The sequence below is a fragment of the Thamnophis elegans genome, chromosome 5, assembly GCF_009769535.1.
Source record: "Thamnophis elegans isolate rThaEle1 chromosome 5, rThaEle1.pri, whole genome shotgun sequence".
Classification (NCBI taxonomy): Eukaryota; Metazoa; Chordata; class Lepidosauria; order Squamata; family Colubridae; genus Thamnophis; species Thamnophis elegans.
In genome coordinates, this window is record NC_045545.1 from 46,301,748 (window position 1) to 46,316,748 (window position 15,001).

The 15,001-nt window shown below is 38.4% G+C and overlaps 2 protein-coding genes across 2 annotated transcripts; one reads left to right on the forward strand and one right to left on the reverse strand.

Moving 5' to 3' along the window:
• Positions 1 to 3,098, reverse strand: TMEM167B (transmembrane protein 167B). Its single transcript, XM_032219072.1, has 3 exons — positions 2,987 to 3,098; positions 2,590 to 2,721; positions 1 to 1,181 (listed from the first exon to the last, which is right to left on the reverse strand). Exons 1-3 carry the CDS (start codon positions 3,036 to 3,038, stop codon positions 1,099 to 1,101), a joined length of 267 nt encoding a protein of 88 aa, XP_032074963.1. The 5' UTR covers positions 3,039 to 3,098; the 3' UTR covers positions 1 to 1,098.
• A 9,024-nt stretch (positions 3,099 to 12,122) lies between these two features.
• LOC116509695 (probable G-protein coupled receptor 25) lies at positions 12,123 to 13,874 on the forward strand. Its single transcript, XM_032218956.1, is given in 7 exon segments — positions 12,123 to 12,245; positions 12,248 to 12,547; positions 12,549 to 12,597; positions 12,600 to 12,690; positions 12,692 to 12,840; positions 12,843 to 13,046; positions 13,049 to 13,874. Coding segments are annotated over 7 exon segments (1,137 nt in total). The 3' UTR covers positions 13,270 to 13,874.
• The last annotated feature ends 1,127 nt before the right edge of the window (positions 13,875 to 15,001 follow it).

Consider the following 15,001-nt stretch of genomic DNA (forward strand, 5'->3'; position numbering starts at 1 on the left):
TATCAGACAGGAAATACAGGGAAGATCAAAAAAGGCAGATTTATTCAAACACATATTGCTGGAATACCAAAGGCCAAATTATGGCTTTAGTGTTCTTGCTGATTTATAAATATGTAATTAGTACTGTGACAAGATGTACAATGTTGAAAAAGAAACTTGGCTTTCTCAGGTTGAACTGATATAAAAACAATGGATTAAAATTGTTTAGGGCTAACCTTAAAATTATCTGTCAATCAGCCAGATGCTTACAACATTATAAACTTTAAATATACAAGTCACACATGCTCTTTTACAGTAATGCTCCTATTTTAGAAGAGAATCTCCTACACTTTAAGCACATAGTGATAGGAGGTTACTATCAAGAGGAGGGGTGGAATGAGGAAAATTTAAAAGTATAATAAAAATAAAGACTAGAACAAATCTTTTAAGTATGTACACATCTCAAAATATACATGTTATCTTTATATGTAATTTAAACATGTTAGCATCTCACATCTTATGTAACAGCATATGCCCTCACTGTTTTCTCCTATACCATATCACATTTTAAGTTCTTTTAATTCTTACTTGCAAACTGGGTTCTACAAAATAACATGACATTTTAACCATATTCAGCAATTTAAATGAGGTGGCAAGATTAATTATAGCAAAAGATAAGTGAACGCCACCAAATTGTATTTTGTTTCCTTCATGTTTCAATTCTTCAAGAATTCCATAATGCAGAAATGTTTTCTATCATTGGCTAGTTTCTCATCTTCAGTTATTCCTGTTACAATGAGTTTGGGTTCAAAGTATAGTAATCAAAGGAAAAAAATCTACAGCCTTTCAATGCTACTACATTTTGGGGACAAAAGAAATACTAGAGTAACCTTTCCACTTCCATGTTATATCAAACTCTGGAAAAAGCATTTTGATTTTTGTTGAAACTCTTTTAGACGTTCTATCTAAACAACATTCCCTTGGTCTCAAGCAAGACGTAGCCACAGAAGAATTTCTCCTTGCCATCTGTATAGGTTCTTGTGAATTCTGCTAGGAGGTACAGTCCTCTGAAGCAAAATAGTCTTCATTTAAACAGTTGTCCATCTGAAGCAATGGGATTCATTTTATAAAGAGGACATAAAAAGCCATGACAATACAGGATATTGCCACTGCTGAATGAAGTCTGGTACCAATGATTGCCGCTGAAAACATGAAAGATATTTATTATTCAAACAATAATAAGCACATGTTATTTCATATAATTCTTCGACAATGAAGAAAAATAAAAATGCTTTCTTGCAATGTACACACTAAGAGTGCACTGCCAGCCTAGCTAGCTTCAAATCTTTTGATCTAACATTTCAAGCCAGTTTTCTGCATACTGCTCACAGAATCTCCTTAAGGTTTTTCAATTTGTAACACTGGCATAGAATCTATAACACTGCCAGCACTTTTGAGCCACAGCAGAGACCCTATAATAGAAGTCTACCTCTATCCAACTTGCTGACCTCCAGTCAACCAGTGAAAAGTGATATTCACCAGCACATTGTCCTACCATCTTTGTGAGTAACATAAAGCTAAGCATGATTAAACCCTCCGGTCTAATACTTATGCTATACCAAGGCTAAAGATGAATGAAACATTTGCTTTATATAAACGACATCTACCGTTTCCAATTATATCAAAGTATCAATGCTCTCTTTATCAATAAATGTAAAGAAATTTAAAGCTAAATCACAATATAGCAAATGCTTAATTAACTTCTATCCACCCAGGTCTGATTTATACACTAAACTAGCTTCCATCTAACCCAGGGTTTCCCAAACTGAAGGGTATCTTTCTTGAGAAAGTACAAAAAGAGTACCAGTGGAAAGGGGAGGGGGAGAGAGAGAGCCAAGGTGGCGCAGTGGTTGAATGCAGCACTGCAGGCTACTGCTAGATCAGCAGGTCAGCGGTTCAAATCTCACCGGCTCAGGGTTGACTCAGCCTTCCATCCTTCCGAGGTGGGTAAAATGAGGACCCAGATTGTTGGGGGCAATATGCTGACTCTCTGTAAACCGCTTAGAGAGGCCTGAAAGGCCTATGAAGCGGTATATAAGTCTACTGCTATTGCTATTGCTATAAACCTTTAGTTGTTCATTGTCACAATAAAATCCATCTATTAAAAAGTTTACTGTACTGCTTTCGTTGCTCATTTGTGTTCGGATTGTTTTTAAGGGAGGTGTGTACACTAAGATTATACTAAAGGGAAGTGCAATGGCAAAAAAAAGTTGGTCTAAATTAAATTTAATTAATTTATAATTAATTCCTAATTCCCCATTCCTAAGAAGTCTGTAAGGGGGCATGCATAAGCGCACCAACATGCCTACCGTCCCTTTCCTACTGTCCCCACTTATTTGTATCCATTTCCTGTATTCATAATCATATTTATACTTACATCTCTTATCTTATATGCGCTTGACAAATTAAATTAAATTAAATTGTCCTTCCTGCCGAAGATGCCATCAGCTTGACTTCTGAGCTCCTACTCAACGCTTCTCCGCGCTTGCCTATAAAGTTTTCCCTCTGCTTTACCGTGTCGGTGCTTAGCGCTCTGTGCGAGATTCCTACCTTTGTAAAATACACCCCAGACGCCCCTCTTCTCGGACAGGAGCCATGTTTTCAGGCGAGGCACCTTCCGGAAGTAGGCGCAGGTGCAAACGAAGAGCAAGCCGAAGACCAAGAGCCCGTCCAGGGAATACACTGCCAAGAACAGGGAAGAGAAAGTCAGAGCCGATGGCGTGGAGCGTTCCTGCTTTCGGGGACTGCGGGGGGGGGGGGGGGTAGCATGAAAGGGGGACTAACCCAGGGAGGTCTGGGGACCCTGGCACGAGGGAACCGCCCCACTCCTGAGAGAATAAGTACACGGGTGGGCCGGCGAGCGGGGAATGGCCAACGTTGCCCCGAGGGAACGGCCAGGAGAGGGTTTCGGGGAGAGAGAGAACCGGACTAAGGAGCAGCTGCTCACCATTAGCCATGACGGCCGCCCCACGAGTCAAAGCCGAGCTCGTCACCCGCATCTCCAGGAGGAACGAACGGCCAACGCGGCACCGGAACCGCCAAGTGAAGCTAATCGAGCTCAGAGAGGGCCAAACATTCTTGATCGCCGAAGAGTCCTAGAACGGCGCGCCTCGTCGTTTCAGGCAGCAACAATCAAAGGCCGATAGAACTGATGGGTCTGGAGACTCCCCTGCAGGATTTTTTTTTGTTTTAATCTTGGGGATCGGATTTCCCGTTCGTTTTGGAAGTAATGCTTGTCTTTTATTAAAATAAAAGTGATAACATCGGTTCGTGGGACGGGATACATATTAAAGACTGTTAATGGCTACTATCAGTCAAGGTTATAATGATTTAGAAGCGACGTATCCGAAATTGAAAGTTGAAACAACTTTCTCATTTACGGATTCCTCATTTCATAGGAACTAACGTTTGTTTATTTATCTATTTATTATTGTATTAATATTCAGATTTTTTCTTTTCCTTGCTTGCAGTCTACTGACTAGGCTAAGTTTCATAGCGAAATCTCTAGATAGGGACTTGAACTACGTGATCCTATAAAGCAAGATGAACAAAAGCTAAATCATTCTTTTCAAATAATTGATGCTGGGAGCTTTTAAAAAGAATCTGAATTAGGGTTCAGAAGAAAGAAAAAGAATCGGAATGCTAGTTGGGCTATACTATATAGTTCAATGTTTTCCTCTATGCACAAATCCAAAGTCAAACTTCCATAACAATCGTTTGTTCAATCCTTTCTTGGAACACATCCAATGAAGAGGAGCCCATCGCTTCTCTATGCAATCATTTCTACATTGGATTAGGAATTACAACCATGTGTATTGTGATTGTTCTATGTTAGGAGTGATTTGATATGCCTTGTAATAGCTGCTGTGAATGGCAACTAGGACATCTCTAGTGGCCAGATTAAATGAGAGTCCACCTTGGGAACAGCCATAATGTTAAAATGTATGGATATAAGGTTGCTCAGCACTCATGAGCAATTGATGGCTCCCAATGTCTTCTATGACACTGCAGTAATCAAACCAAAATACGTTAATACTCTTCCTTGAGACAAGGGAAGTGCTAGGTTAGATAAGATGATGTGCTCAAGCAACTGTGAGACAATTCACACTAAAGGTGAGAAAGAGCAGAAGTTGAAAATACTACAAAAATAGACTGACTAACAAAGCCAAGCTTTGAGCCCTACAGAGAATCCGGAGCATGGCAGATTCCTAGAGACAGAAGGATCTTCCTGTTTATTATTGTAAGCTGCCTAGAGTAGCCCCACAGCGAGATAGATGACAAATCAATAATACAAAAAAAACCATCTGGTTGAGTATAATATGTACCGTAAAAGCAGTTGTACCATCAGATGGCAGTCTTGAGCCTCCGTTTCTGATTTACGAAGTACATTAAAATACAAGGCAATAATTTGTAGGGAAAGAAGAAGTTGTAGTTGCAAGACATCTGGAAGATGTCCTATGGAGAAAAATTAGATAAAGAATGAAAGAATATGGTGTTTTAATGATAGAGAGAGCAAACTAGATTACTTCTTGGAATTTTCGTGATATAAATGAGAGATCTCATGCATTATCTGCTGTTTTCTGTCCTAGGACTTGTTCCCATTTGCCTCTTAACATGGCACAGTAATGACCTGATGACACCAATTTCCTACTTTGTTCTTACAACCTTATCTTTACTCATCCTCCCAACCATGAGAAAATCAGACTCAAGTTGTCATTAACAATACCATATAAATGTGAAACTTCCCCTCATATACCAACACTAGCCAAGGCCTATCACATATTTACAATGTGTTTATATTTTAAAAACCAGGTATAGGCATACCACTTCTCCTTTGATCAGTAGGCATTCTCCACCCAGACGTTTCTCTCCCAGCCTTTTCCTTCAGCATTTGTCAGTCCCACTCGGTAAACCAGATTAGGAAATCAACTCTGCAGGAAGACAAAAACTACTTTTACTAAGACTGGTTATTATAACAAACCTTCCAAGTTGCAACTTTGTGCTGTCCCTCCTTCTCAACCAATGAAATAAGAAGGCATCTACCTATGTTACTTCTAAATGATATCCTGTGTTTTGGACTTAAAAAATGTTTCAGGCCCCTTTTGCCTAGGAAACAGTTCCTGCATATCTCCATCAAGGTTATCTTCCTTACTCTGTACACTATTAGAGCTTTGCTTCTGGGTAAATCCCTTTATATAGAACAGTGGTTCTCAATCTGTGGGTTGGGACCGCTTTGGGGGTCAAACGACTCTTTCAGAGGAGTTGCCTAAGACCATTGGAAAACACATATTTTCAATGGTCTTAGGAACCGAGACACCAATTTATGGTTGGGGGTCACCACAACATGAGGAACTGTATTAAAGGGTCGCGGCATTTGGAAGGTTGAGAACCACTGATATAGAATTAGTGTCAGCCCAGTAAGGTAGACCAGACTATGGGAACCAACGCCAAATAGGTCAGGATTACTTTTATTGTAACAGTTATAGCCGGGATGGCTAACCTATGGCATGGGTACCCAAAGGGCAACGTGAAACCATGACACCCAGCACGCGTGCCCTTGCCTGTTGTGCACATGGACGTGTGATGATCAGCTGTCTTTCTCATGCACAGCAGTGCTGAAACCAGTGTGCGCATGCACACCTGCCAGTTGATTGTCGGGTGCACATGCACGCCACAATCTGGAAGTTCAGCTTTTCCGGAGCATGATCCCTTCGCGTGCGCAGTAGTGCCGAAAACCAGCATGCGCATGTGCACCAGCCAGCTGATTGTCGGGCGTGCATGTACATTAGAACCCGGAAGTTCAACTTTTCTAGAGCACAACCCCGGTGAGCATGCATGTGTGTGCACGTGATGTTTCACATGATCTTTTTGGCACTGAGCTATAGCAACAGGATCTTGCAGGTCTGGGTGTGCGTTCTCATCCCTCACTTTATCAGTGTAAACTAAGGAGGGGTTTGTGGGTTGTTTATCATGTTATTTCTGGGCCCAGGTTGAAGCCCTCCTTATCTGACAATAGCTTTTGTAGGAGCTCTGATCTTGAGCTAGCTAGCCATTTCTCTCTCCACCCAGGGAAGTGTAGTGGCAAACCGCTTCTGAAAATCTTGCAAGAAAACTAGAGGAACTTGTCAGGCAGCCTCGAGAGTTGAACATGATTGTATGTTAGAAAAACAACTGATGTAGATCAGTGGTGAGTTTCAAAATTTTTTAGAACCTCTTCTGTAGGTGTGGCTTGCTTTCTGGGAGTGGCTTGCCAGCCAGGTGAACGGGTGGGAGGGCCATCTTGTAAATATGGTGAAACTCACTTACAATGCTCTTGCTTAGCAACCAAAATTTGGCTCAGAAACTCTGGCATTTGAAGTGTGCAAGTCTTAAAGCTGTCAAGTTACAAGATCCTTGCACCCCTAACCCTTTAGAAAAAAAAAACCCCAGGGTGTTCAAACTTGACAGCTTAAGACTTGTGGACTTCAACTCCCAGAATTCCTCCTCCAGTCATGTTGGCTCAGGAACTCTGGCATTGAAGTGTGCAAGTCTTAAAGCTGTCAAGTTACAAGTTCCTTGCACCTCTAACCTTTAGAAAACAAACCCAGAAGTGTTCAAACTTGACAGTTTTAAGACTTGTGGACTTCAACTCCCAGAATTCTCCTCTCACTCTTCATCTTGATGATGTGCGGACGGGCGGGGGGAGGGAGCTGGAACCGATTCTAAACGGCACTGTAGATTTGTGAAACCTCTTCTATAGAAGAGATTAAAACTGGCAGAAACCCACCCCTGATATAAATACTGATGATACAGTAGTTCTTGGAATTCTACACTGAAGAAGAAAAAGGTGGATTAAAAAAAATCTTCTCCCAAGAAAAGACCCAACATTTAGACAAGGGTTCAGAAGGTCATGATTAATGGGAGTTCAAATAATGTATTATTTGATTTAGTGCAAATTATAAATGGATGACATCCATGCTGAGTAATTTGGGACTTCCTTATTAGAGCAGGCTGCTCATACATTCTGCTCAACTGACAATAAGTGGCATTATGGTTTAGGGAGTGGTCTATGCCCTTGAGGTTAACTGGAGCTAATTTAGCTTCACAGGATGGGTGTAATCAAAGCATATATTTAATACAGTATAGTCTTAGGCTTTTAGCAATATTAAACAAAGTTTTTAATAGCTTTACCTACATATAGCTGTTAAAAGACTAAGAGTAACTATATTCAAAAATAAAGAAATAAACTTCTTTCCCAAATTAGAGAAAGTTCACAAAGTAATCACCTAAGGGTATTAATACACCTAGAAAACTGAGTTTAATAATACCAGGAACTAGCCTCAAGTGGTACTCAGAATTTAATCATATTGGAACATATTAAATATATGATGATTTTAAAAAAGAATTGAGAATTTTCATTCAATAAGAAAATACCAATCAACGTATTGCACTTGGTGTGTCTTTAGCTTTATTATTAGCATTTGAGGAAACAAAAAAAACTGTGTAAAGAATGATAATTTTGGTTAGTTGCTGCAAGACAATTCATAATTATCCCAAACTGTGTATGGGAGACCGAATAATTCTGGTATCTTTTGTATTTAATATGTATGCACCAAGTAGAACCAATTTATGTAGTCCTCTAACTCACAATTAGCCAGGTATTTGGTAGTTTGAAAGAACTATAGGGCATTGTATTATTCTACAGCATTGTTTTATGGTAATATCTAACATTTGGAAGCTTTGTTGGGAAATAATGAATTATCTCATTGTAGTTAGCTTTTCCTTAAGGACAATAAAAGTATTTATTCAAATTCTTATCCAGCACTCCCTCTATACCCTATGATAAACTACTGATTAAAAAAACAACATGGTTCTAGCCCCCACAGTTGTGAGTGCTGGGATGAGAATTAGATATTCTGTATGCATTGCTGGTTTGGACAAATACATTTTGGGTTATAATTCCTTGATTTTGATAGTTATAGTTATGTAACGGCCAGAAGTGGAAGTTACTTTTCTGCATAACAACTGGTGCTTGATTATTCATATGGAGATGCAGAACTGAGTTTCGGGTTTAAATAAGTATCTCAATAATCATTAGCTACTATGAAGAGTCATGCCTTCAATTTATCATATGGGGTATTTTGAGTGGTGCTAAAGTTAGGCTTAGGACAAAAATGTCTTGCCGTGATGTTATCTTTAGAGTTAGCATATTCAAAATTAATGATTACGTTTACCGTAAATCCCAATTCAGTTTTACATGCAGAGAGTACCAAGAAGCCGCTTAAGTAAGCCGCTTGTGTCAGCCTGTGTGATCCAATTATTTTATTTCCCTGAACTTTTTCCCTTATATTTTTCCCCCTCTGGCTATGTCCACCCTTTGAAATATGGTAGATCGGATTAAGAAACCAAAGTCTTGCAGGTCAATATTGCTTTTATTATATGGCTATAGCAACAGAATCTTCCCTGCCTCTATTCATCTTTGTGAGAACTAGGAAAAGTCTTGTCTGCCTTGTTCAGATGTGTCCAGTTCTGCCCTGGACTCATCTGATTATTATCTTGATAGTGGCTCTTCCTCCTGTCCCTCAAGGTCATTTCTATTTCCCAGGACAAGGTAATTGCAAATACTAGGTACCCATATTTCTAGTGCCTAGGTTATTTCTTTGCTTTTCATGATGAAGCCTAACCAGTTTGCACCAGTTTCCTCATTTCCTAGGTTTACTGCTATCTTTTGGGGTACAAGGCTGTTTACAGCTTCAGTGGGTTTTTAAAAAAATACTTATCAGAAGTACATCTTTGTAACTACTCTTCTCCGAGTTTAGCCTCCACCTAGTGCACAGTTTCAATGCCTTAAAAAAGAACAACATAACAAGTAGTGTTACTTAGAATTTTAGGCTTTCCTTTGAGGCAAAACCATTTCCTTTGTTGTGCAACAAATAGCCCTTTTGGGGACCATCAATCAACAATGTGGTTTGAAGGTCTTGGGTGTCACAAGTGAAAACAAGCAAGGCCAATTTGTAAAGGAGGAGATGCAAGATATTTTAAGGGTGCCTTTCTTTCCTAAAATTTAATCAATGTCTTTTATTGTTTGATTTGTTGCTGATGCATTGCATATATGAAATTTATGCATCATTTATTTCTGTACCCTATATAAAGACTTGATTTCTTCCCTTAATAAAATGCCTTTTGCTTTGCATGAATTAATTGTGGTTTGTGTTGGATGGGGGCAAAGAAACCCACTTGCAATGTATGGGGTGTTTCTCAAATTTAAAAACTAGGTTCTTCCAACTCCAGGCATCTGAGTTTATGGGCAAAAATTTGGGAACTCAACTGGGATTGCAGGATATTTCTCTCTGCGCTCGGATGGCCTGCCTCAGTCACTAAACACACAACAACTGGCAAGGTGAGTTCAGTCCTGTGTCTTCAGAGGACACGGACAACCAAGGAGCCTAGGAGGGTGGTAGTTCCTTGGGAGAAAACACAAATATAAAGACATGGAAACAGGAAAAGAACACACTGCTGGGGAGCCCATTGGGTTCATAGTCTACTGTGCTACCAGGAATCCTGTCAATCTTGCATGAATGGCCGAAAAGAGAATGATCACAGCACACACAGGAAAGTGGACAAGATACACTGGACATGTTTCATGAAAAGAGAGATGGAAACATGGGTTTCATTTGACTCACAACTACTATTCATGTGCAATTTGAGCAGAGTTATCTCTACCAAATGGATGTTTAGGTCCTGTGGGCTGTAATTAATTAAATGTAATTAATAACATACTTACTTTGTATGTCTCAGCAGCCACAATGAATCTGTTGGATCAGACTACCCATTTCTTAATGATTTCATTTTGTGCGCAGTAATGTTTAAATTAAAATGCTACAAAAGTCCCTTTGAAAACATTTACAATAATATTTTGTCATCTCAATAGCATTTGAACAATAAACAAAATGCCCAGTGAGAACATTTACAGCTATTGCAGTTCCTGCAATTTCTCAGAAAGGCAATGAGAACATAGTCTTTTGATAGAGGAAAGGTAGGCTTATCCTAATATGCCGATGGACCATATCCTAAGACAGTGTTTCTCATTCTCAGTGACATTAAGATGTATGGATTTCAACTCCCAAATCTCTAGCTATCATGGCTGGCTGGGAGTTCTGGGAGCTGAAGTACATACATCTTAGTTGTTGAAATTGAGAAATACTGCCTTAAGGCAGCCTTTCCTAACCATTGACACTCTTCTTATGTGTGAACTTCAGCTTCGATATTCATTCTGGCTGGGAATTCTGGTAGGTGTCCCAAACACCTGGTAGGCAAGGAAGATTGTCCTAATTTGAAGAGATTCTTATGGTCTCATTTCCTTTCTTCCTTTTAGTGGATCAATGTCAGACCCCCAAGAACCAAGAACGAAATCTGCAGTTATTTAAGAGCAGTTTCCTTTATTGTTCTTCATCTATAGACAGATTCTTGCCAGATTAAAACAACTATTAGCACAATTACAAATAGGAAATATAGGCATACCTTGTTTCTCGACTGCTTTGAGACTTTGGTACTTTTGATCATTTGTCCCCGTACATGTCATTGTTTTGGTTCTCAGTGTGCAAGCTAGAACTTGTCAATGCCGGTTACCTCATGACTTGCTATCTTTTCCAACTGAAACATAGGATCACTTTTGCCCTGTGCATATCCCCTTCCCATCTTATCTTAGCCTCTATGGTCACTTTTTTGTATTTTTGTGCCCCCCTGCAGCAGTACAGTAAAGTACTTACAAAACTGATAAGTCATCAGTGATAAAATTTTGCCACCTTATCCTTTATCAACCACTTTTTGTTTGAGTTTATTTTTTTCAAGCATCAGCAATTCTCCAATGACTCTTGCCTTGACATAAGTGTCTAAAATAACAAACTATAAATTCAGGATAAGTATTTCTTAGTTCAGATTTTCTGATTGTCTAGGGTTTCACAATTTATAAAATTGATGATTTGGCCACATCTTATTCTTTGCATGTCCTGAGAATTACCTCAGTGGAAGACAATTTGTTTTTTGATGTTAGGCAAAGAAAAGATGCTAATCTGGTTAAAAGTTTTGCATTCAATTTGGGCTGGAACTGAGAGAAATAGGAAAATACCCATCTTTTAAGTATTTTTATTCAATTTCTGAATCAAGTACTTTCATATCATGCCAGGCATTACTTTATATTATATATTTAAATGTACTCTACTGTCTTATGAGCATTTCTTTTTTCATTCACAAAATGTATAATCTGCTTCTGCTTTCACTGCTTTCTAGCATCATTTGCTAGAAAATAGTTATTCACATATACCTCAATGAATTTTAAACATAAACTACTTTGGATTGGTGTGGAAGGAACCACTGCTTCGTAATTGTAACAATATTAGCAGTTTAATGGTCTGAAGAATTAAATGGGAAAGATAAGGAAGTTTCAAAGCATTCACTAGCTGAGATGAAGAACAAGATGGCATTTCTCCTATTCTTACAAAAGGACTGCAATTTTAACTTAAATTGACATGATGAAAGGACAGCATATTTTATCTCAGTTGAATGCAACAAATTAGCTTAAGGAATGCTGAACTGGTCATTCTGAGGATGCTACCAGTCTCTCTACACTACCTGAAAGCAACGACTATTTTGTCTAATGAGAAAAAAAATGACTTTGGAAAAAGACAAAATATTCCTTAATAATTTATCATGACCAATGATTTTATAATTATTCCCCTGTTGGCTGAAGTTTTAAGACTTGTAATTCCAATTCGATTCAAAGCCTTCTGAGAAAGAACTTAAACTATCCAAAGAGAAAAGCAGCTTGCAAATAACTACCTGCTCTAACTTTTACATAGACTATACCAAGAATGTAGCTACTCAGCCATACCAAATTATATTACTAAGTGTTTTCTTTATTGTATAGAGTTTCAGGACTTCTATCTACTGCTTAGCATCAATTGTTTTGATAAGGAAGTTACAGGTGCTTAAAACAACCACTGCTTTATTTATACCACCCAGCCAAATAGAGCATATCTGCATTGTGCTTTGGCTAGCTCTTGCAACTGTAGGCAGAAAACTCTTTGCTGAATCTCTGATAGAAAATGAAGATTTCTGAGTTGGTAACTGACTTGGCCATGACCCAAAATTGGAGCAGAGACTTGGAATCATCCACTGTAGACTTTTTTGATTTAGGATTTACCAATGACGACTTCTGCTTTATGGAAAGCTGCCATTTGCCTCTGTCTTTATCTCTGTTATCTACTTCATGATTTCTTCATTGGCTTCTTTGGGAACCTGTTGTGTCCTGGTGATCGTGCTGAAGCGAGGCAACCAGAGGCTTGTGGACAACTTCATCCTTAACTTGGCCATTGCAGACCTTGTCTTTGTATGTACTTTGCCTTTCTGGGCTGTGACTGAAGCGTTTTGATTCCTGCAGTTTGGTGAAGAGTTTTTGCAAAATTAGCAGCTATGCCATTTTTGTGAACGTTGCTCAAGCATCTTGTTCCTGATGGGCATGAGTGTGGAAACGCTTCCTTGTGATGAATAAGCACTGGGATTCCAGATTTCTCGGGACCAGAGAAATACCAGCATTACCTGCAGTTGCATCTGGGTATTTTCCTTCCTATTGGGAATACCATCTTTGCTCTACAGGAAAGCTGATCCCAGTGGGAGACAGGTTTGCATGCCAGGATGAAGGCTCTTCTATCATCTATACTTTCACGGTACTTTGTTTGACTTTCTTGCTACCCTTGGGTGTAATCTTATTCTGCTACTGCTCTATCTTCACCATGCTCCAGAGTCATGTCAATGTAGGTAGAAAACAAGCCATGCCCTTAAAATCATCTTTGTCATCATTGGGGCATTCATCTGCTGTTGGTTACCCTTCAATACCTTCACAGCTGTCATCACCTATGGTGTGGTACAGAACATCGACTTCTCTTGTGAGGCATTGAAAGTTCTCAGGTGGGGAGTTATTATCAGTGCTTGCTTGGCTTTCACCAACAGCTGCATTAATCCTATCATCTATGCTTTATGGATCAGCAATTCCGGCAGAAGGTATTGAAGAGTGTCCTAGGACGTCTTTGTCCCGCAAAGGAAAATGCGCAAAGCTCAACATTGTTCTTTTCATCTACAGAATCAAGCGTTCTATTTGGCAGCAAAAAGAGATTCATACCAGCCACAATTGTTCCAGTTAGCAGTGGGGCTGATTTACATGCCTCTAAAGACAGATATAGTTGCTATTGTTGAGACCATACAGTAGAATTGTTGAGCCAGGTTAGTTATGGAAGAGAGGAGGGAGATGACTCAGAGGATTGGTTTTCTTGATAAGAAAGAATGTTGTTTTTAAAATTTCTGATCAGTGTTTTTTTAAACTTTGTGGTTTCTAATACAATGCCAAATGAATTTTTCCATGATACATTACATATACTCTTTACATTTATAAAATAAAATCCTGTTTATATAAATTTTCCCTTGGTCTGTAGGATAAAAATGCAGATTTAACACTTGCACAGATTTATAAGAGCTTCTTCAACTACCAAGAGACATTTCATACATGAATAAGAGTGACTTGTAATAGTACTTATATCCTTTGCTAGAAAGTAGATGACTTGACTGTATTAGTCATAAGCTTACCTGCCTGCCTTAGCTCTTATTTAGATATTTTGGTAGCTTTGTAATTTGACTATTGATGATGATTGAAAATGTGTTTAGATGGCTATAAAAAGAAATGATGGGTGAATATCTTTTGATATCAAACATTTTTAACACAATAAGCCATGCAAACAAAACTAACCACAATCCATAACAAAACCAAGCCGTTTATATCTAATTAAGTATGATATATAATTGAAACTGTTGTCTTCCTGTCTCAAGCTAAAGATATACTTTTTTATTGAGTTATTTCTGTGTTTAAATTACTGTAAGTTTTCTTGATTTGATTAAATTTTTAATTACAAAACTCTGGTCTGATTTTTATTCATTAAAACAATGGAAAGTTTTGAATGAAAAACTTTCAATGAACGTGTCAACTTTAATTATTGCTATCAATATTCAGATTACATCAGCTTTTGAAACTATTAATTTTCTTTCTCTTTATTTTCATTGTTTGTCTGGTAGTGAGAAATAACATGAATTGTGAGTCATGGGTTCCAAATGTACCTAGTTGGAATCTTAATCTACTAAGAACCCTTGAGCCAAACTATTTGTGTTTACTGCACCAAAGGAAGGGAGGCACCACAGAGATTTCCTCACTCATGTCCTTAGCACAACTTCAGTTTCAGCACTTATGGAATCTAAATATCTTGTCAGTTAAAGGTATCATTGCTGGGTTGTACCTAGGATATCAGTTGGCTTTAATCCAGGCCTGGACCTTAGGAAACGTTATATCATCATTTTTTTCAGTCATACTTTGATTATTTACAAAGAAATAATAAGCAGTCTCCTCAATCCTAATCAAATATCAATCACTTGCATCACAACAATGGATCTATTACAAGATACAAGAAAAACTGAAATAATGGGGAGTTGCTGCTGTTGTTGTTAGTTGCGAAGTTGTGTCCGACCCATCGTGACCCCTTGGACAACGTTCCTCCAGTAATGGGGAGTAGCCTTTTAAAAATAAATGGAAATTGTTATAGAAATCTTTCCCAATTCTTTTGAAGGATTTTCCCTGTTCTCTTTTTTTCCCTTTGTCTATCCCAGAATTTGAGAGATATGCTGCATTATTACCAGATTGTTAGACTTTATTTATTATTTATAGCACATGTTTCTAAATCTTGACAACTTTCATATGTAGACATAACTATCTGGGGAATTCTCAGAGTTGAAGTCCATATATCTGAAAAATTTCCAGAGTTGAGAAACACTGCATTAGCTTGACCTGCCTACACAACGGGGTGTTTTTGTTCCAGTCTTTTGAATCCTCAAACTTAATCAATATTCAGTCCTAACTGAAATGATTTACCATCTTGTGCAATTC